This window comes from Blennius ocellaris, assembly GCF_963422515.1.
Source record: "Blennius ocellaris genome assembly, chromosome: 12".
NCBI lineage: Eukaryota > Metazoa > Chordata > Actinopteri > Blenniiformes > Blenniidae > Blennius > Blennius ocellaris.
This window is the reverse complement of record NC_137661.1, coordinates 22,659,643-22,682,716: the sequence shown is the minus strand read 5'-3', so window position 1 is coordinate 22,682,716 and position 23,074 is coordinate 22,659,643. Positions and strand designations below refer to the sequence as shown.

Here is a 23,074-nt window from a genome sequence, read left to right as displayed (position 1 = left end):
AGACAGTAAAGAATTCCATATTTCATTTTTTTTATGTAAACCAAAAGACGTCAAATAAAATGAAGGGAAAGGAAAAAGCAAAAAAACATTTTTTAAGTAAGTTAACAAAAGATTTTTAAAACATACTAAAATGAAGAAAGGAAGAATAGATGAGATGAGGAGCAGAAAGATGAATGATAAAAGATGAAGAAAGAGAACAAAGTGTTAATGAAAAGACGAGTTAAAAACGGGAAGTCACTCGCTAAAAAGAAGAAAAAAAACTCCCATTATCTCCCACCTTTCCCCCTGATGATCCGACACAAACAAACTTGTTGAAGGTCACCGATGTCGCTGTTTGTTTTAAACCCACACTCCCCACTGCTGCCCCCCCTTCCTCCCCACACACAGCATTTTAACCCACCCTCTCCTCCTCCTCCTCCTCCTCCTCTTCCTCACACCACCTGACGAGCTTTGAAGTGCTAACGAGCTGAGAGAAGCCGCCACGCTGCATTCATTACGCCCGCCGCAGGGCCGCGTTCAAAGCTGCACTGGAGGGGCGAGGAGGAGGACAGAGGATTGGGGGTGGAGGTGGGGCTTCAGAAAAAAAAAAAAAAAAAAAAAAAAACTCAGCTTGGGCTTTTTTTGGGGGTTTTTGTGTTTTTAAAATTTTGGTGGGAGAAGAAAATGTGTATGTTTTTCTCTTCCTCGTTGGTGCATTTTATTTCAGCCCCGATTCCTCCTTGAAGCTCATTAGGGGTCATTCAGGCTCATTGGGGCTCGTGGCTTACCGCTGGGGGGGGGGGTTCATGGTGCAGCCGGGGGATTCTTGGACCTCGTACTTCGGTACAAGTTTATGTCCAGAGGCATTCCTTGTGACTTTAATACTCCATTACTCCATTTGAGTGGCTGCTGTTGGACCATGTCAGTGGACAGTGGCGAGCAGCACCGCTTGAAGCCAGAAGGTCAGATTGAGTCGCCGTAGTAATTATAATGACAGTAACTTTGAGGCGCTCGAGGGATTTTGGCCCCCACCCCGTACAGGACACTGTTTATGCTAGGAGTAGCAGCGGTAGTGTTGATGGTAGCCATTGGCATGATAACATACATACATTTTCAAGGGCCCATGAGCACATGTCAATTGAAAATGCATCATTTTTGTGTGTTTTCGTTTCAGAAAAGATTCACGTTTACACAACAACAGCAGAAACAGTGAAAAACAATGGAAGATTTTTTTATCTTGGGCGAATAGTGGGTGCTGTTAAGCAGTTTTTATAATGAAATCACGCGCATTCATGCAGAGGACAATATGCTACAAACATTATTAATGGCAAATATCTCTAGGTGAATATGGCCCGAGAGTCATGACACTCCGGAGGCCGCCATTTTTGTTATTGACCATCTACTGACACATGTGCAAAACAACTATTTACCGTGGCCATAGTGCATATGAGCATTTTCAAAGGCTTCAAGCGCCATTGTCATGTCGGCGTCGACCCGAAACGCAACGAAAGTATTTGTTTTACTGAGGAGACTTCTTGTAATTCCCTCTGTTCTGCTCCTGATATCGGAAGAACAGGTCCCATTAGAGCTCTGCCAGGCATGTCCTACTACTTGAGGCCGCGATTTGATGTCCAGTTTATGAAATGGCTTTTTTGTCTGAATGAAACCCGTTGTGTTAGTCACTGTATTAAAGCCGGTCGGACAGAGCTCCTGACAGGCCACAGGCTTGCAGTCTGTAAGTAAACCAACACAGAGGACGAGGAGGTTGTGCTATCACTCCTCCTCCTCCTGTTTTCTTGCTCAGAGGGACGACAGAGTGGACATTGAGAGTGTGACGGTGCTGAATGAGGAGTAATGGGTGGTATAAATCCTGCTGCTGCTCAGGAGGAGCTCAGTGGGCCTTTAAGTCTGTTTACGGCCACACACAGAGACTCAAGGAGCCTCTGGAGGTTGAGGACAGAGCTCAGCGGGGAAATATTTTCACCATCAGGTGCACTAATCTGAATATAAACACAAACAAAACAAACCAAAAAAAAAACCTGCCTAAATCTGAAATTTGCAAAACGGGAAAACAGAAACCGCAACACAAGCAGAGACGAGCATCCGTGGTGGTTTTAAATAATGAATGATTTCAGCAGAAACGGAGACCACGTGAGGGTGTTTACAAGGAGAGAACCGGTAAACAACACGACACACTGGAAAATATTGGCCCTGAAATTGTCGACGGCAGCGGCGGCGTGTCGCGGTGCGTTCAATGTCACCATTGACCAAGGTCATGACAGTGTTCCTGAACACCACAGACTTCAATCTACTGACCGACCAACTTGATTTACTCAAAAAACAAAAAAACAATCGACGAAATTAACCAACGCAATCAGTAACTACCAACTAATTAAATCAACCAGAAAAAACAAAGCTCTATTTTTTTATATATTTTTTCTTGATGAGTGAATAACTGATTAAACACTGCAGCAAAAACAGACCATGTGTGAGTCTTTACATAGCGAGAACTTGTAAACAACACAACAAAGTAAATGTGTTACATGTTGTCAGAAGTGACAGACGTCTTCAGGGACATCAGACTTCAATCAGTCGGCAAACCAAAGGAAATCGTCTCAATATTTTAATACCATCTTTTATTGTTACGATGGATGAAGTAATTAAGACAAGGAAATTATCTCAAAGAAGCTGAAATTGAAGCTTTTGAAGTACATTAGAAAAGTCACATTGCTCAAGAATATTATCCTCTATTAATCAGCAAAAAAATTAGGTTTTAATTAAAGAGGTCAAATGTGAACTTTTAAGCTTCTCATGTCGGATGAAAACAGGAAAAACACTGATAACCAGGTTGGGTTTTTTTTTTTTTTTCCTGAATCGAGGCCGACGCCGCTCTGACGGTCAAATTGAAGTTCGAGGTCAGTTTAAGTCTTCTAAACGTTAATGTCATAATCTTTGAACATGAGTGTCAATTTCTGAGGCTCGGCAGGGGGTTTTACGCTGCGCATGTAAAGACATGTATGTAGAAGATAAGGAGATATTCGCCCCTCAAGCTTCTTAAGGGCGACAGGTTCAAAATCTGTGGGAGGCAGGCCGGGCCGTGCAGCCTGTCCTCACTGCGATACGCATTCGTCATCTTAACACTTTCACTCAAATAATCTGTAGGCTAAGTCCTTCGTTTACATCGCGTTACTGAGTTTACAGCCAGTCGGCTTTAAGCCCGGCAGGAACGGAGAGTGGTAATGATTGGTAGTAGTGGTAGAAGTATTGGAGTAGTTCTGCAGTTATATTTATATTTAAGTCGCATTGCAGAATAGTAATGGTGGCATTAGCGGTGATGTGGTAAATATTTTGCAGTGGTAGCAATAGAAAAGCAATGGAGTGATTTTCTTTCATTGGTAGTATTGCAGAAGTCACTGGCAGTAGTGTTGCAGTTGTGGTGTTGTATTATAGAATAGGAAGAAGTGGGATAAAGGTCAGAGAGGCTGAAAAGGAGTTATGATTTTTTAATCAGCAGTGCAGCTTTTACATCCGCCAGCTGAGGGCGGACGCTATCTGAGCGAGTTTATATTTAAAGCAGTGTTTTGGGAATAGCATGTTATGAAACGACACAATATTGTGAGCTGTAACACATGAGTAATTACTGTAAAGCCATGAGTGTTTCAGTTAGTGAAGTCTATGTGGGCGAAGAGCTGTTGTCTTTTTGTCTTTATCTCTCCTGCTTCTTCTCCAGGTCATTCATCACTGTTTCTTTTCGAAAAAGGACAGAAATCGAGCTCGTATAGCGTCTTTCTCCCACTAGATGACGTAATTCAGCTAAACATAATAAGTGAATCATTCATTAAACCACACAGCGCTGTCAGTTCAGCTAATGTGACATAATACAGCTCTCTGCACTTTATTAACAACCAAGCGACTCGTTACTTTATGTTTGCAGGAACTCGTACAGTAGCTTCAATTTTATTTACAGAAATCACATGTAAATGTAGTCACTCAGCAACATGAGAATCACTTTCCCAACCACCTGGTCGATTAACTCTGGAATTCCAAATTCCCACTACAACCAGAATGCACTTCAAGTGTGTAAAATCAGCACCTGTTTACACTACGTTTCAAGTGAAAATGCGTAGCGATTAACATGTCGGTTGTTTTTGTCATGAAACCACACACACTGGCTCAATGGGCCGGTTCACACTGGGCATTTTTGGTGGTCAGACCGCGAGTGGCGAGTCTTTAAAGGTACGTGTGAACGGGCAACCGAAACGCTTTCACACCCAAACCACTTCTCGGGGGTCGTCAGGGACGCGCCCGGCCACATAGGACTTGTGGTGTGAACAGCATGTGTTGCAAATGCATTCCCGGAGGGTGGCGTGGCGATACAGACAAGTGTAAACCGTCTGCGTCAGAGCTCGCCACGTGTGGTCCGATCACCCGAAACGCACGTTTCAAAAAGTTTACATTTTCCCTCCTTTCAACAGAGACGGAGCATTTTCAAAAAACTTCCATCTTGGAGACGGTTTTCAAAACGTTATGTCTTCAGTTGCAGCCATAACGCAAGCCCAAAAAAATAAATTTTCACGTTCACACAAGGGGCCTCGGTCTCGGGTGAAACGGGATACGGAGTGAATATTTTTGAGTAAACCTCCCATCAAAATAAAAGAGAATAAAACCTAACCGTGGAGGAGGGCTGGGGGGGGGGGGGGTCAAGGTCTCGTGTCTCCGGCTGTAAATTGGTTCTTTAGTGTAAACTGTGGCCGCCTCTGAGCCGCTCTACGACCAGCTGCTCTGTATCTGCAGGATTTTCCGCAGCAGGACTGAGAGGTGAGAACCGACTTGCACCTAATGAGAGCGATAAAGACGCTGCCAGCTGGCTGCGCAAAACCTCCCCGTCCTCCTGTGAGCTCCCCCAAAATCCTCCACAGACCCGGGGGAGGCGTAGAGGGGGAGTCACGTTTCAAAACTTTCTACATTGACTCGCTGTTTTCCAGGAAAGCCTTTCCTCATTTATGAACAACACATTTTAAGCTCGCCCATAGGGAAAAAAGGAAAATTATATTTATTTAAAAAAAAAAAAAAAAAAAGACACCATCTGATCTTTGACCTCTGGTCCTCATTAAGAACCAATCGGGGGGGAAAAAAAACAAAAAAACTTAAAAGGTTTTTGAAAAATTTGAAAGAAAACTTGTTCGTTTTTTTTTTTTCCCTCAATCAATAATACAATCTTTAAAGAAGCAATGATTATAATACGAACACATATAGACAGGCTCATTTTTAAATGAAAATAAAAAGTAAAAACTATTGAGCAGGGTGTTTGCAGAGGTTTCTTGCAGCTAATTCAACTTTCGACTTTATTTACTAGTGTACTCGTGGTCATAATGGCGCCATAGAAGTTCTGCAGAATTAGTTTTGCTGTAGTAGTATTGCAGGAGTTGTAGTATTGCACGAGCAATAGTACTTTATACATCAGTACTGCGGTAGAATTAGTGCTGCGGTAGGAGTTGGAGCTGGGCTGTTAATCATAAGAAATGCGTGTCATGTGCTGTGAACATGTTTGAAACACTCGGGGAACACATGTTCCCTGTAACATGACTCCAGGAAACTGCAGTTACCATGGCGACTCATGATGGACTGTGTGTGTGTGTGTGTGTGTGTGTGTGTGTGTGTGTGTGTGTGTGTGTGTGTGTGTGTGTGTGTGTGTGTGTGTGTGTGTGTGTGTGTGTGTGTGTGTGTGTGTGTGTGTGTGTGTGTGTGTGAGAGAGACTTTGGGGGTCTGGCCGGCTCGCTGACATCAACCTCCCCAAACACACAGGATGGGAGGATTACCCACAATGCCTCAGTGTCTCAGACTTAAAGGTAGTCTGAACAAACACACTTTCAAGACCAAGGCACAGAGAGAGATGGGGGGAGGGGGGGGGCACAATCTGAAAAAACTGTCAATCAAACCACCCTTCCCCACCCATCGAATATTGTTGACCACCCCCTCCAGTTACAAACAATGTGAACAATACCATGGCGCTGCCGCTTTGTGTGTCTGATGTGAGAGGTGACGCCTGTCACACACACACACACACACACACACACACACACACACACAGCGGGGTCAGGTGGCCCCTATTGGCCCCGGGGCCTGGCCTGGCCTGGCCTGGCCTGGCACTCCCATTATCTTTATTCCTGTCAATCAGGCTGCTTTCAGAGTAGGAACGCAGAGCGAGGAAGGAATGGAGGCACGAGGAGGAGGAGGAGGAGGAGGAGGCTGATTGACCTCACCAAGGTTCCTGAGGAAGAGGAAGACAAGGAGGGGGGGACATGGATGAGAAAAAGAGGAAAAGAAGGCGGATGAGTTGGGGAAGTAAGAAGAGGAGGGAAAGTAGGGAGAGAGGGATGAAGAAGAGGAGGACAAGAATTAAAAGGGGGCAGCGTGAACTGGATGAGGAGGAAGAGGGGGGAAAGTGGTGAATGAGTTCATGACTTTCTAAAAAGCTCTGGGTCAAACAGACACAGATGAGGCGGGTAGCGCCACCTTGAGGACTGGACTGCTCAGTTCAGGTGAGGCCAAGTTACTTTTTCAAATGTTTTTTTTTTTTTTTTTTTTTTTAGAAAGTAAGCAGTTTTTTTCTGGTGCTTGTCCTCACAATATGGGGAGAGTTCTATAAGGAGGGAAACCTCTTTATAAAATGTGTGTGTGTGTGGGGCTGGGGGTGGGGGGGGGGGGGGTGTATCGAGTGTCTGGACTGCAGATCAGATAGTTTTGTCTGTCTGCTTGTAGCTTCTTGTCTGAACCTGAGGGAAACACTGCGGGTATTGTGGGCGAGCCTGTCAGGACCCACTCGGGTTACGTCGACACGCAGGAGCACAATGGACCCCCCGAGTGTCTCCGGAGGGCCGCCATCACGTGGCCGCGGGACCGAAATAAAGATGATGCTGCCGCCGCTGTGGGAACCTGGTGCTCCACGATGGACTCCAGATAAAGACGCAAGAGGAAAGAAAGAAAAGAAAAAAATGCTGAAGCTGCATTGTTGATCTTTTTAACCACTAGAGGGAGCAGCACAGGTGATCCAGCCGTGCTCCAGTCACAAAGCCAAGGAGATAAACAGCATGAGAGCAAAAGAGTCAGTCTTTACTGCTCATTTCTTCAGCTGTGTGGATTAAAACTTTTTAAATTTAAAGCTACATTACCTACACTTTCACCACCAGAGGGCCATTGACATGCAAAACTGCCTTTTTACTATTTTTTTTTAATACTTTCACAATTTGTTAGTTTAGCTATTTATTTATTTTCCCGCCGGTTCAATCAACAATCAATTCCTATTTTCATTTAACATTTAAATATTTTTGTCCATGTTTTGTTTCACTGCCTTATTTGGCCTCATTCTGTGATGTTTTTGCCTTGTTTGGCACACCAACCTGTGGTGTTTTGACCTGGTTCAGCTCAGTATTATATGATGTTTTGCCCTGGTTTGGCTCATTATATTATATTGTTTTAGCCGGGTTTGACTCAGTACTCTGTGATGATTTGTCATGGTTCAGCTCAGTCTTGGATGATGTTTTTACTGGTTCGGCTCATTATATTATGTTGTTTGAGCCTGGCTCAGCTCAGTATTCTGTGTTGTTTTGACATGGTTCATCTCGGTATATTATGATGTTTTGGCTTGGTTTGGCTGAGTATCCTGTGATGTTTTGGCCCATTTCAGCTCAGTATTCCGTGATATTTTGGCCCAGTTCAGCTCAGTATTCTGTGATGTTTTGGCCCAGTTCAGCTCAGTATTCTGTGGTCTGTCTTCTGGGACCACCTGAGGAGAATAAACCTGCTTCCTCCTCCTGTGATTCCCATTAAGGCTGCGTTGATTCTGTCTGAGCACATCCCCACATTAATCTGTCAGCGGCTCACTTCTGCTCTGACGAACGACCTCGACCCGGCCCCGTCCACACCGGACCCGGGCCCAATCGGGCCGACCTTCACAGAGCTGCACAGATTAAACAGTAAATCACATGTCTTCATGGTGTGTGTGTGTGTGTGTGTGTGTGTGTGTGTGTGTGTGTGTGTGTGTGTGTGTGTGTGTGTGTGTGTGTGTGTGTGTGTGTGTGTGTGTGTGTGTGTGTGTGTGTGTGCGTGTGTGCGTGTGTGCGCGCACAGAGAGGAAATGTATTTCTACTGATTCTTTATAGCTGCTGTTGTACAAACCCTGAGAACACAGAGATGTGGAGACACAATACTCTGTAGGCCAAAGTTTAGCTCATTTATTTTGATCCCTAATTTACACAAACAAACAAACAACAAAACAAACAAACAAACAAATAGTTGCCAGTCCCTGCCCATCTGAATGTTTCAGAAACTGAAATCATTTGTTTTCCTTGATCTTTGTGCACTGACATTGTGTCACGAGACGACCAGATATATTTCGACGAGGAAAGGTAATTTCATGAAAATATATTTAATTATTTAATCGCAAAGTCTTTCTTAAGAACCAGGGAAATTAGTTTCCTGCTTAAATTGTGTCGTTCTGAATGAGCAGAATATGAATCCAATGTAATTCATCCCAGTTCCGTCAGTCTTCTGCAATGTATATGTTGCAACATGTTATATTGCAGTGTGTTGACCCCGGTCACCCTTCCTCTCTCGGACACACCCCCCTCCATTAGGCAGATGAGTGATGATGTAAGAGCCGGGGGGGTCCAGAGGTCAGTGAACGCACTTGCCTGTTAGCGTCACCCGATCCGCGCGGTAACCGAGTTAGCGTGCACTTTGCTAATGGTGTCTGAGGAGACGAGGAGCGCGAAGGTGGAGGAGAGTGGCTCCCCTCCGCCAGGACCCGCCCAAAACTCAATCAGGGGGCCTCCTCCCATGCTGCGTTCAGGTCATTCGGGAATAATCAGCGCTGTGACTCAGCAGATAAAAAGACACAAACAAGGTGTTTAGATTTATTACAATGATGCAGTTTCATCCCACAGGGCAACGCTGACTCAGCGTTTTTCGTTCTAAATCGACAAGCGGTTTGTACCACCAAGAATCAGCCCTCACCTCCTGCTGTACTTCAGGACTTTAGTCAGGACAAGAAAAACCAAGAGAAACAACAACTATGAACACAATATCGATATTAATGTTATTAATGAAAATTACTACTTTAATAAGATTACGTTTGACTTTCTCAATAAGTAGTGAAGTAATTAACTAACTGATGACCACAGTTATTAGATACTTATTGTAAAAGTAATTTAAATAGTTACTAGTTTCTATTAAGTTACTTTGCAATTTATCTTAGGTACATAATCTATAAAAAGCAGTAGAATTACCTGACGAGTTACTGCAAATACAAAGTTGCTACATACTTTGTATTGTAATTTGAGTTACAGTCAATCGGCTAGGTATATATTGTATAAAAAGTTATAAGGTTACTTGACTAGTTCCTATTATTCAGATTACTTTCCCATTAATTGGTAAAGTACTTCATATTGATTACAGTTACCTATTGTGTAAAAATTAGTGTAGTTACTTTGCTAGTCTTCGCAAGTAAAAAGCTGGTAATGCAATGTTTGGTTATTTAATAATGATTCTAGTTACTTGTAACTTATCCAAAATGTAGTGAAGATATTTACTTGTAACTTTAATATGTGATTGATAAGTTACCTCACAGCAGTAATATACTGAGGACTTTAGCAAACGCTAACTCATTAGCACCGAAAGCATTGCGTATATTTAAAGCTACTAATGCTAATCACTGCTACTATGGAAACAAGCTAATGTTGTTGTATCTTACTGGAGGATATCGTTCAAGTTGCTGCCAGGACGACTGAGCAGTTCATCCGGTAAACAGGAGTTGAGTGAAATCGTACCGCTGCTCCTCTTCACTTGGAATGTCAGCTGTTGCTAATGCTAATGCTAATAGCGGCATAAAGGGAGACAGCAGCTTCACAACACTTTTCACCTGCAACAACACTAACAAACCCACTGAGACTTTCAGAAAGTAATTGTATTACAGTAATTAGTTACTACCTGTATTGACAAAAAGTAGTGCTGTGAGTTTGATTTATTGGGTTTTTAATTGGAGGCAAGTCGGCCGTCACAGACCCCCCCCCACCATCAAACATACAAATCACACTCCTTTTTAGAAATTATTATTGCTAAATGAGACTCTATTTGAATTTAAAACAAGCTGTGATTACATGAGCGCGGCTCAGCCAATCAGGATGAACCCTGAAAATCCAAATTAGTAGGTTCAAACCTCATTATCAAAATCCAAATTAGCTCGGTTGATTGGGCGACCCTGCTGCACCTCCTCCTCCTCCTCTACATAGAAGACAAATGTAGAATGAAGATTTCCAGCTCCACGGTTGTTGTTGTCTTTTTTTTTTGGAACGCCATGAATATTCAGAGAGATGTGAAGTTTGATGAGTGTGTTTCGTGAGATCAATTGTTGCATCTGTCAGAGTCTGACGGCCGGTGTGTTTTTGCTAAATTAAATTATGTAAATTGCAGCAACAGTGTGTCGGAGCAGCTGTGAAGATGAATCCAGAGGAAACACAAACTCCGCTGCATGATTCCAAGTTCAAACTGAGCCGCTACAGAATCCTCTGTCGGAGAAGTCTGTTGTTTACGCACAGAAAACAGGCTGAAATATCACAATAGCAAACAGTGTTGATTATCTACTGTTAGGAACCGCATTCTTCATATCAGTAAATACAACTCGTACTGTGTTGTGCAAGTTACTTTAATAACACTACGTGATTACAGCTATTAGTTACTTCTTTAGAAACTACTGTGGTAAATTTATTAGATAATAAAAAATCGGTTTCAGCTTGGTTCATGTTTGTTTCCTTAGTTTTTCAGGGCCACACCAAAAGTGAAAATACCACATGGTCTCAGTTCGGTACTAAGAAGTGCGCCCCCTTGAGGTCAGTCAGTAACCCTCAGGGTGAGGATTTGGTTTAAGACTGGAGGAAGTATAATCACAAAGAATGTGGATGTAAATCCACTCGGATGTCCTCAGATGTAAAGGGGGGGGAAAAAGAAAAAATCAGCTGTGAGCCTCTCGGTTTGGATCCTCTGCTGGGACCGACCTGCTGTGGAAGGGAGCGCTCGTTTCCTCTCTCGGTGATTCCCACGAGGGCGGGGTGTTGACACCGGCTTTTTGTCTGCATGCCTGTTTTCCTGTATCGGCCTCATTACCTTCTCCCGCTGTGTCTCGGCGGAGTTGAACCGGTCCCAGCCGTCACTCCACACTGTTGTTGTTACTGTATAAATACTGCAAAGGCTGCTGGGATACGATGACTGCTCAAACAACTTAATTTGTACTTTTTTGGGGGGAAACTAAGACGATGTAATATGAGTCTATTCATAGTCTCCTTTGGGTAGGAAGCATCTCATTGCATATTGACTCAGGATCTGATTCAATTTGCAAGGAGATTGAGTAGGAGTGGAAGTAATGAATCAGCTGTTCTCAATACTTCACTGAAGCAGTGTTGTTGTGTACTATAGTTTTATGAGTAATGTTTGTGTAGAGATTTTTTTCTCATACTTTTAAAACTTACAATATGTAATCTACTCCACGGCGTTCGTCTTTATGACGTTCGTCATGTCATCATATGTAATCACTATGATTTCATCAAAAGTAAATTCACTGGCCTGGTACAATTTCACAGGTTTTCTTTGCTCTGTTATATTTATTGGTTTTATGTGATTTTATTTAATTTTGTTGCCATTTTGAATAATCTCATTTGTGCACACGTATCCGAAATTGACTTTTCAATCAATCAGTCAATCACGCCATCATGTTTAATCATTTAATCTTCACGCCGTTGCAGTCCTGTCTAATCTTTACGACGTTTATCACGTCGTCATGTTGCTTTCTTTGAAAATTTCCCTGAAAATTTCATGTAAATCAGGTGAGGGATTTTTGCAAAAAAGTTGGCAAAATACATACAAACAAATAAATAAATACAAGCAGACAAACGCATAATTATTTCATTGGTCGCCCAACGTTCGTCGGTGAAGGTAACAAATGTATTGACGTATTCTTGGCATGGTGAATTCACTCGCAGCCGAACACAGAGAAAAAAGAAAACTCCAGCTGATGAGACGTTGTGATTTAGGAGAGAACGGCAGACCGGAAAGGAGTCCAGCTGCGAGTCCAGCCTCCCTCCTGTAAACACCACGGCGCTCTGATAAACAGTTAGCTTTGATTAATCGAGGCCTCGGGCCGTTTGAAGCCAAACACACACACAGGCAGAGATTAATGGTTTCCGTGTGTGTGTGTGTGTGTGTGTGTGTGTGTGTGTGTGTGTGTGTGTGTGTGTGTGTGTGTGTGTGTGTGTGTGTGTGTGTGTGTGTGTGTGTGTGTGTGTGTGTGTGTGTGTGTGTGTGTGTGTGTGTGTGTGTGTGTGTGTGTGTGAGAGTCCTGGGCTGACAGCTTGAAAAAAACAATAGAGGGCGCAGAGAAACACAGAAACACTGTGACAATACAACTATGAAAATATCAAATTGTGTTTTTAACAGTGATTTCTATAAAATATGAATTGTTTCGTATTTTTGTAAGAAATCTTGTGTTTTGGTTTTAGTGCCTGTGTTTCATATATATTTGATAACACAGAGCACATGGTGTTTTTTGTATTTATTTTAATGCATGACAGGGATGTTCCTAGTGCCTAATTTCACAATGTCCTCAACAAAAACTTTGATTAATACGAGTAAATATTCAGCAGAATTTATTAAGTGTTTTAAATTATTGTGCTACTCTGAGCCTTTTTAAATCCTCTACTCACTATCTTTTAACATCTCCATCAAATTTTAATTGCTGCTGAAGTTTGGGCTGTTTATTACTCTGGAAGTTGGCGCTTCGCGTCACGGCGCTCAGGTTTACCTTGTTCATTAAAGTTCCTGACACTTTCGTTAAGTGGAAACAGACATTGCGAGATCATTGTTGTGATGAGTCGTCTTATCTTCTGGAAGCGCTGGATCACAGTGTCTCAGGGTAAATGATGTCACGAGGTCTGAGTGTGGCCAGTACTGTTAAGCAGGCACAGTCGTTCATTACATGTTGATGCACAAATACTTGAGCTGAAGCTCTACGCACTGTTTCTCAACTAATGCCTATTCAGGCTAGTATAGTTTGGCGTCCTTTATAGGTGAACGGTTTCGGTGTTTCAATAAGCTTCCAAAACCAACATGTCTACAATGTCTGCAGGTTTTTCCGGGGCGAGTACACAGTGGAGGTGGCCATCAACGACTACCTGGACATCTACTGTCCTCATTACGAGACGCCGGAGCCCGCCGAGCGCATGGAGCACTACATACTGTACATGGTGAACTACGACGGATACACCACCTGCGACCACCACCGCAAGGGATTCAAACGCTGGGAGTGCAACCGGCCGCAGAGTCCCAACGGGCCGCTCAAGTTCTCCGAGAAGTTCCAGCTGTTCACGCCTTTCAGCCTGGGCTTCGAGTTCAGGCCGGGACACGAGTACTACTACATCTGTGAGTACCGCCGATACTCCTGCCGGGCCCCGCCAACGTCCGCGTAATCTGTCGTGTCGGAGCTTAGAAAGGTCGCGTGATGGTGGTGCGATATTCGATGACTCGGCACTAACGGCAGATAGAAGTCAAAGGTCCTGGATTACGGGCTTCTAGATTGGATTGTCCACCAAGATTCTCTCACTCGTGGACTTAGAAATCTACTTTGCTTGAATTAACAAGATTCTGACACGTGGATTATAAGTGAATCGTAAATCTACTTGAGTTTTGGGTTTGATCATTAGCATTTGGATCTAAGTGGATCTAAGGGCATGTGTTCCAGGTCAGGCTCTTACTAGAGCATACTTCAGGGTCAAGATCATGTTATTGTCTTGGAATTATCTCGCTTCTGGAGTCAATGTTTCTCAATTAATAACAATATTTCTTGATCAGTTACCATTTCTAAGCCTCTTAATTCAGTCAGCTCCGAGGCTGGCTGGCTTCCAGTTAATGTCCAAATTAAGTTTCAATTGTTATCGTCAGCTTTTACCTCTTACTCTCTCTGGGCTCAAAAAAACCTCCCAGCTCCGATTTAACTTCTGAGTTATATTAGCAAATGTCCAAAATTCCCTCGAGTCTTTGGCTGATCCAGTGGCCCAAACATGACTCAACGCCAGGAATTATGCCCTTTAATTTTGAACAAACAGCCAATGAAACGCACACTGAGAGATGATGACAAACTGCATCAACAGTCACACTCCTATATTTAAACAGTGGACATAGCAAACAATAACTGCAAGGTCAGTAACACATCTGTCATAAGTAATCTTTGATCGGTAGCATGCTACCCAAGGCATTCTGGGTAATGCTGCTTCACGTTATAATATATATTTAATTTATTTAGGCTACTTATCCAGTAAAACCTGAAAATAGAGCTTTGTGCTTTCATTGTCTACACTTAATAATAATAATAATAGTTTTATAACAATTTTGTAACATTGATTGTGGACAAGAAATGATTGCAGGCATAATAAAACATGTTGAATAAGCTCTGAAAAGCTGATCTAAATTTTGTTCGATGCTAGATTTTGTTACGCGACTTTTTTTTTTTTTTAACTATACAGGGCTTTTTTTTTTAATTGATAAAACTGAATAGTTAAATAACTCAAGGTTCAAGTGTTCTCTTTTTGCACAAATCTAAATATGGTCAGCCCGTCGACCTTCTAGAGATTCCCTTCCTTTTAAGTCCAGTTAGATCTTTTTAACTCATTATCAGAGGTTCTATTAGCTTCTAGATTCCTGTTATTTTGTGGATCAAGCTTTGTAGTGGAGTCGTTGTTGAACTACAAATCAACGAGGTTGTAGGTAAATATTGTCCAGATTGTGTACTTGAAATGAATCGTTTTGTAAATAAATGTAGTAATGTCTCATCGAGCTTGTTTTAGCTTTCGTATCTCTCTTCTGCGTATTTATTTTTCCCTGCCCCCGTCACTTCAGGTCACAGTTTGCGTCTCCATTTCATCAACATGGCGTTACATTGTTTGTTTTTCGTTTCACGGCACGCCGGAAAGTCTTTCAGCTCCCAAGTTGCATTGATTTGAATGATCCTTAAGTTCTTTCCCACAATTAATTGTTTTAATGTTTACCAGCCAGTTCCCCAGGTTCATTAGCAGGTTTAACGGCAGGTTAATTTGCAGGTATTTTAGCGAAGAAAGCGTTTTTGTTTGGGGGTTTTTCTGCAGCAAAATTAGCTTTGAAATCCCACAGAAACACGAGCTGCTGGCCCTTTCCTCCGTCTGGATGTAATTTATCATCCAAGCTGGAAAACATTTGCTAAATTGTGTCTGATTTGGAGTGAATGGCATCCAGCAGAGACGAGACACGGGGCAGTTTGTTTTAAATGACACTTAATGACAGCGCTGCGGGTCGAGAGCAGAAACATGAACAGCAAGTCAAACAGCTGCTGTAGGTACCAGACCTGTCGAGGGCTCCCGGATCTGTCTGGGGGCGGGGCTTGCAGCCACGCTTTCTGATGACGTCTCGCATTATTACTGGCTGCAAGTTTCTCCAAATCACTATGTAAATAATTTTGGAAGTCTTTTTTGCCCCTCTTCCTTTTTTTCTTTTCCCTTCCAAGTGTTTTTTTGAGCATCAAGCACATTTCCACAACATAACCTATTTGATTATGCATGTTTACTTGTTGGATTTGTTGTTGTTTTTTCTGTCTGTGTATCATCTATCTGTCCATCCAGCCATCCTGGATTGTAGTTTGTCCATGTAGAATTGCCGTAGTTCATATTGTGTGTGACATTGTGGGGTACAAGCCCCCGCCCCGTACAGATCTGGTACCTACACCGCCGCTGCCGCTGTGGCTCTGGGTCATAAAGATCAACATCCAGAAAACATTTCTGTTACGCTCCTCCAACTGATTTTCAACTCCCAAGTAAAATGTTCCTGTGCAGCTGTTTCATATCACAGGAGAGTGTTTAATCTTTATCTCTGCTCTTGTGTGTTTTGCTGCAGCGTCGCCTCATCCGAACCTGGCTGGAAAACCCTGCTTGAAGCTCAAAATCTACGTCAAACCAACCAGTGAGTCCCACAAGTTTCTGTTTACAGACTCAAATATGAAGCGTAGAATTGCCTTTCTGGACAGACTCCAACTTTATTCTCTCTAAATTACTCAAACATGAGCATTGTTCTCCTATTTCACCCACTGTGATCCTCATTGTGACACAAAGTATGTTAAGAAATCCGTTCCAAGGTTTGAATCTGCAGTGATCAGAGGTGAGCGCCCTCTACTGGTTCGTGGACAGAAGTCGTAAAGGTCTCGGAAAACACTTAATATCGGATGGAAATGAGGTTCTGTTCTTGAAAGACTTCGGGATCTCCAACTCGGGAGGACGTTCTCCTGCTCGGCTTGGACTCTTTCAACCACCAGACTCTTTTTCCGTTCTTGTATCTGTCTCTCTCCCTTTACCGCATCAATTCTAAACACAACATTCCCAACTTTCATTGGCAAAAAGTAATTAGCTTCCAAGAACGTTTGACTTCTGGGTAGAATTATTCGCTCAACTTTAACATTTTGCATCAGATTAGCCTGTGATTTAAAGTCAGTGAAGGACTAATTTCTGTGTTAGTATTAGATTTTTATAAAACTTATCAATGTTTTACAAATATGAAATCCGGACAGCGACAGAACGGTCCCGCTCACAATATCGGTGCCTCTTTAAGGAATTCTTCTCCCATGAGAAAACCCTGTGTCTGTTAATTAACTTGAGTTCCCTTTAGGTTCTAAAATGTTATCAACCCAATTAGCGTTCTGTTGTTTATTTGAACTTTTTTGAATTTTTGTCTTTGACCTTCAAGGTCCTGTTAGTTTAAAAAGAATAAATAGCATCTGGAAAACATCAGCCAACTTCAGTTTGTTCTGTGTCTAGTTATCTTCTCCGTCTAGAAGCTACCTTCTTAATATAATTACCTTTTACGTGTAATGTGTTTGACAGACTGCGGATATTTAATATATTTAGTTAGCTGCTGTGTTAATTTAAGCGTGCCACAATTCTTAATTTGTTCCACGTTTTTGAGTTGTTTTATTAATATCTGCAACTAAGAAATAGTTATTTGGTGTAGTAACCCATGAATTACTATGCAATGTATATTATCTAGCCAAATTTGTTAAAAGTCTTGGGGTTTACAGTTACTAATTATGAGTTATATTGGAAAATAACTCCTGTTTTTCTCGGTAATTGACAGTTACAAGCCACTTATCTTTTAAAAATAGTGTTACTTTTGTAGTTATTGCAAATACAAATAAATACTTAATAAAACAACTTGCCTCACTGATAATTACTATTATTAGTTCCATAAGTTCAATATTATTATATGTAGTTTTATAAGTTCCATAACTAGTTACTTGTCAGAATAGCTTTTATGGTGCTGTGGTAATGTAGTGTAGTGGGAGTACTTTATGGATTACTGCAGCAGAAGCGGTTTCTGAGTCTTTGTTCTTTGTCCCGTTCCAGACGACTCGGTGTACGAGTCTCCGGAGCCGTTCCTGACCGACGACACCACGGGCGGCTGCGGCGTGGCTCTGCCCTCCGCCATGTTGCTGGCCTTCCTCCTCCTCGTCCTCCTCGCCTCCTCGTAGCACCCCCCCTTTGCTCTGGACGGCGCCGCCCGGCCTCCCCCTCCTTCCCAGCCAGCACCTGAACTCTTACGCACGGCGTCTCAGCCGACCGGAGGAGGCCGAGGCCGGCGGCCGGGAGGAGGAGCTTTTTGGACCTTGGCGTCGACCCCCGGTGGCGTTTTCGGAGGGGAGGGTTTTCGTTTTTCTCGCTGCCCCGTTGAGGTCACTTCTGTCAGAAACTCAAAGGAGCCTGATGCAGAGACACAAGCTGAGACTCCACCGACTCCCCATGTTTCCTCCTCCCGTGAGACGTGAAGGCTGATTAACGGTTTAAAAAAAAAAAAAAAAAAAATGGTTTCATCTCAGATCAGCAGATTCCAGAAAATGTTGCGAACTTTATCTAATCACAAGTGATGTCACTATACCCAACAACAGACATGCAAAGGCTTATCTGCATATCTTCTTCTCTTCATTTTAAAAAAGCCGCGTCTCCCAGAGTGGGTGTGACGTTCGGTGGGTGGGGCTTTTGTGTGGGTGTGGCCTAAAATGGGGCACTGCCTGCTTTTCATGATAGAAACAGCTCAAAAACAACAGTTCAAGTACTTTAAATCCACATATCTACCATTGGGTAGTTCACACTAATTTGTAACTCCTTTAATTTATTCATTAATGGGAAGTTTTGTTGTTATCTTGAAGCCTGGAATTCCGAATACATTTTTTTTTAGACAATCTTAATATCAATTTGGAAGTTGAACCCTGAGGGAGTAGTAAAACACTTTTTGCAAACATTTTTATATTATCTATATTGTCGTGTGTTGAACCGTTAAAGTCACGTGTTTAGCGATTTCTCCCTAGAACACTGACGCAATCTTTCAATTCTGGGTCCATGAGTTCATTTGACAAAAATTATTATTAACTGGCTTTAATTTGCTAAAGTTATCCTTTCATACTATCTTCTATTGTGAATGAAATACATAATTTTTAAATGATTATGTCTATTTTCTCTTTTACACCCACACAATGAGTTAAACAAACCCAGCCAGCAAACTAAGGCATTTCTTCATCTTCTTCATATCTCTAGAAAAGATATAAAGACTATCAAAGAACATATGAGACAATAGGAATACAAAAAGTTTCTTTCTTTTATTTCCAGGCTCCGGGGTTACAAAATACCACAAAAGAGCGGAAATTATGAAAAATCTATGAAAATGAGCATAAAGAAATACAACTTTTCCAGTAACCTTCTGCTTCTGCAGATGTGAACTCATCACATCGTCAACAGCCTAAAACAGCTCTACACTGTTGGCTCTTGATATTTCCTACACTATTCCCTAAAAAGAACTAAGCGACACAGTAAAAAGCATTTCCACTGTAAGTTCAGCTGGCGAGGAGCCACTTTCCATCATAAACTCACTGTGTGCTGTAATGGCGCCACCTGGAGGTCAGAAACAAGACATGTAAAAAAAAAAAAAAATCACATGACGTTCTATCTAAAAGTTGAGGATCTTGACTTTGCTGCACGCTAAAACACTTGGCCTCAAAGCGAACGTCTGCGTCAAACCCAGGCATCAATAAAATACACTCAGAGTGTGACTTGGGGCTGAAATGAACATTTACTGACCCTTTCCATCCCTTCCAGCACGCCGTAGTTGATAGTTCATGTGTTTAGAACACAGTATTTAAGTACAAAGCAACAATTTCAGTCCCTTCAGGTTTAAAACTCGATATAACCAGCATTCGTTGAGGCTCAACGTCAAATTTTCTAAACTATTGTGCACCTGTTTCTGCTGATTGTTGGTATTTGCACATGTTCGTTTCTAACTATCAGCAAATTTATGACGTCTCTCCACCTGTAGAATGAACACACAACATCTGCATGTATTACAAACAGCCATACTTGCGAGTGCAAACACGAAATGCTGTATTCATGCTGCAGGACTTACTCAACATATGGGGGCCGTGTCACTCATTCAGCTGTAATTATAGCGTTATTAGATATGTTGTCGTGTGTCCATTCAAAAAAAGACAAAAAGAAGTCAACTTTGGAATCACAAAACCTTCTTTACGTTCTCCAAATGGGCTTGAAACATGGAGCTGTGTGGAGTCCGGCCTCAGCCTCTCGGACAGGACTTCATCTTCCCCATCATCATCATCATCATCATCATCATCCTTTGTGTTTACATGGACGGCTATTGACCGCAGCTCCTGGACTTCTCCGCTGACAGACGGGACATGATGCAGTCTGCAACGGAAACACCAGCAGAGACAGACGGACCGACTCAATCCCTCCTGCAAACGTCTGCATTTATGTCTCAGAATTTCCAACCGGGGTGGTGGGGTGAGGGTGGGGGTTCTTGTTTTTGGGGGGGTTTTTTCCTTCTTTTTTTCTAAGCTGATGATTACAGTCACCTAAAATAAATTTATATAAAATCTAAAAATAAATAAATAAATAAAAAAACGTCAATAAAGACTAACACCAATCCAAAATATGGCAAAACTTCAAAATACTTAGTGGAGAGCTTCACAGATTCATGCATTCGTGGTCAAGCTAGCATGGCTTCAAAGATGGGACTGACTGATGCAGCTTTACTTACCTAATAAGAATGTCAAAATACCTCCAAATAACTAAAATATACGTAAAAGTAACGTGAAAAAATCATTGGGCCACTGTAGCATTAAATAATTGATGGATAGGAAGAGCTTGTATAACTCCAAAAACAAAAAACCTGGACTAGCTTGCGAAGCGTCGCATATATGGAATAAGCTAGTATTGCTTTACAGTCCCTATAAGACGGCTCGTGTCGCTTCAGTGATCTTCTAGATCAGCATCTCGGCATTTAGACGTTTGTTTAATTTCATTATTGTGGACATTTATGTGACTGTGAACTTCAACATCAATACGGAGGCCCCCGTTTACACGACGACGTTTGAAGTGAAAATGCATCGTTTTTCCACAGAAAATTGTCGGCATTGTTTTGAAAACGATGCCCATTTACACGGAAATGACAGAAACAGTGAAAACGGTGTCATTAGCTCGTAGGGCTACGAGCAGTCGCTGTTGGTTGTTTATGTAGTGAAGCCGCATAGACTTGGGCAAAGTAAACAACGCACTATAAACATTTGTGTGGACGAGCGACTGTCAGATTTGATATTCCAGGTGACTGTGAACTATAAATCTACCAGGAGAACGTGGACTGATGGTCCCGCCGCTCTGCAGGTCGCCGTTGTTGTTAATGAAAAGTTACCTTATTGCCCGTTAACACCTTGACGAAGTCTGAAGTTGCATTTTCCCCCTTCATTGAGTTATAGAGTTTTCAAAAAGTTTCACTTTCCAAAAAAATTGCTTTTTCAGTGGTTCCGAGCGTCGTTGTCGTGGTAACAGATGTGACAAAACTTTTCACTGGAAAACGTTCTCGTGTAAACGGAGCCAACCAAAAAGAGAGAGAGAGAGAAAAAAAAAATCTTACATCTTTTCAGCTGACGGCCTTTTTATTTCTGTAAAATTGCCAAAGACTCTTGTTAGCCTTTTCTATCTGATGTTTCTTTAAGGGGGCGGGAGTCACATCAAACAGCAGCTAAGGGGGGGAGGGGTCAGCTCGGCCCTGCCTACTTTGGATTTGAAGGCCGGGTCATTTGTGGGTGTACAACATTATTTTCCTTTTTTTTTTTTTTTTTTTTAATTGTGTTGTTTTTGTTGTAAAATATGAACAATGAATGTTCTGCGCTAAATACAATGAACCAATCAAAAATGGCCTTTTTCCCCCCCACTGGTGCTGAATTTCTAATGACTGACGAACAGCGACACCGTGTGGTGGAGGTGAAACTTTTCATCCGATCCCACACCTTCTTCTTGTCTGTTTTTATGTCTTCATGCCGTCTCCCCATCTCCGCTGATGGAGGGAAGCATGTCCTTGTCGGTGAGCAAGCAGGGATACGCTGGGAAATGCAGTATATATAAATATATCCTATATATAGATATAGATATAAAATGATGGCACTGTGATGGAGGACGGACGGACGGACGATGTAGCACTTGGACTCGAAGTGAAGAAAACGTAATTTAAAAGAAAAAAAAAGAAACAACATTTTGTGCCATTTGTTTGTTTTTGAGAAAAATTCATATGAGATATGAATTGCGAGGTTTGAAGGAACCCGTCGGATGTTTGTTGTTGTTGTTGTTGCTGTTGATGTTTTCTTCCTTTCTGTTCCTGCTTGGGTCACAATTGCATTCTGGTCCCTGTAGTCCTGTGCGTTCTGTTGGCGATGGTTCGGTGTTATTTTCTCAGCTTTTTTTCTTTCTGTGCCTGAGTGGAAACATTTTTTTGTTTTGTTTTTTTATTATTATTATTTTATTATTATTTTTAATGTGATATCTGAAGGAAAATGTGGAGAAAAAAAAGTTCCGCTGTTGGTTTTGTGGGCGTGTCTCTGGTTTACAGTGAAGACAAACTTTTTTCTACATTCAAATGTCTACATACTTTATTCTTTAAAGACAAAAAAAACCCTGCTTTTTCTATATTTTCTTATTGGATGCTTATAAAGTCCTGATGTAAAGAATGCTTTTTTTTCTGATTGGCTGAGAGCTAAAGGAGGGATCAGAGGTCACATTGGCCTCTTTTGCATGAGCAGGAACATTAAAAAAATAAAAATTGACTTTACTTTGAAAATGCTTTCAGAGAAGAAACATAAAGAAGTGTATGAATCTGTGTCTGATGAATTCACCACCAAATAAAAAAATTCCACTCAATCATTTTACTGTTTTGGTTATGTATATTTTGTTATTTCATGTTATAAGCCATCATAATTTATGTTTATTTTGACAACAGAATTATTTAATATAAGTCACTTTTTTTAATCAAACAGGTCCATTAGTCCCTTAAACTCGTAAATAGTTTCAGCATTTTGCCATTTGCTTCATAAATATATTTTTTTGTGTTTTCGGATAAAGATCATAACATGTTTATAACTAATTTCAAAACACTTAAAAAAAGAAATCGAATACATATGTAGAGTCCATTGATCCATTATTTACTTAATAAAACTTTCACGAAAATGGATAATATATTAACAAATGATTTTTTCTTAATACATCCATGTTGCCCAGAAAACTCAAACATGTCTTATTAAAAGTCATTAAAATGTCAAAATATGTATCTATAAATTGTACTGCTGTTACGACCTGGCTGGCTCGGGATCGTGGTGTAACATTAGACAGATGGAAACAATCTTTAACCAGGGAAAATTAGGATTTATTTTAGTAAATAAAATCAGGGGAACAGTAAACAGGAACCAACAGTCCAAACTAAATCAGTCACAGCCAACGAAAAACAAGCAAAACCAAATGATAGGCTGAGCAAATAGTTCTCTGTCACAAAATTACAAAACTCAAAAGAATCACAATTCATTCAATTAGCAGTTCCCGGTGTCGAATTAACAAACAAAAAAAATACCAAAAGCTCCGGAGGGATGCATCTTCAGGAATTCGTGGACTCCGGATCAGGTACTCTGGACGCCCAGCCAATCCC

At 41.6% G+C, this 23,074-nt stretch overlaps 1 protein-coding gene across 1 annotated transcript in view; it reads left to right on the top strand.

Moving 5' to 3' along the window:
* The window catches only part of LOC308138024 (ephrin-A2-like), a 79,606-nt gene extending 59,760 nt beyond the window's left edge, over positions 1–19,846 (top strand). Inside the window, exons 2-4 of the mRNA XM_080506954.1 lie at positions 13,155–13,447; positions 15,947–16,012; positions 17,446–19,846. Coding sequence (XP_080363080.1) covers positions 13,155–13,447; positions 15,947–16,012; positions 17,446–17,570 — 484 coding nt within the window. The 3' untranslated portion in view covers positions 17,571–19,846. The remainder of the gene's footprint in view (positions 1–13,154; positions 13,448–15,946; positions 16,013–17,445) is intronic.
* Positions 19,847–23,074: the final 3,228 nt, after the last annotated feature.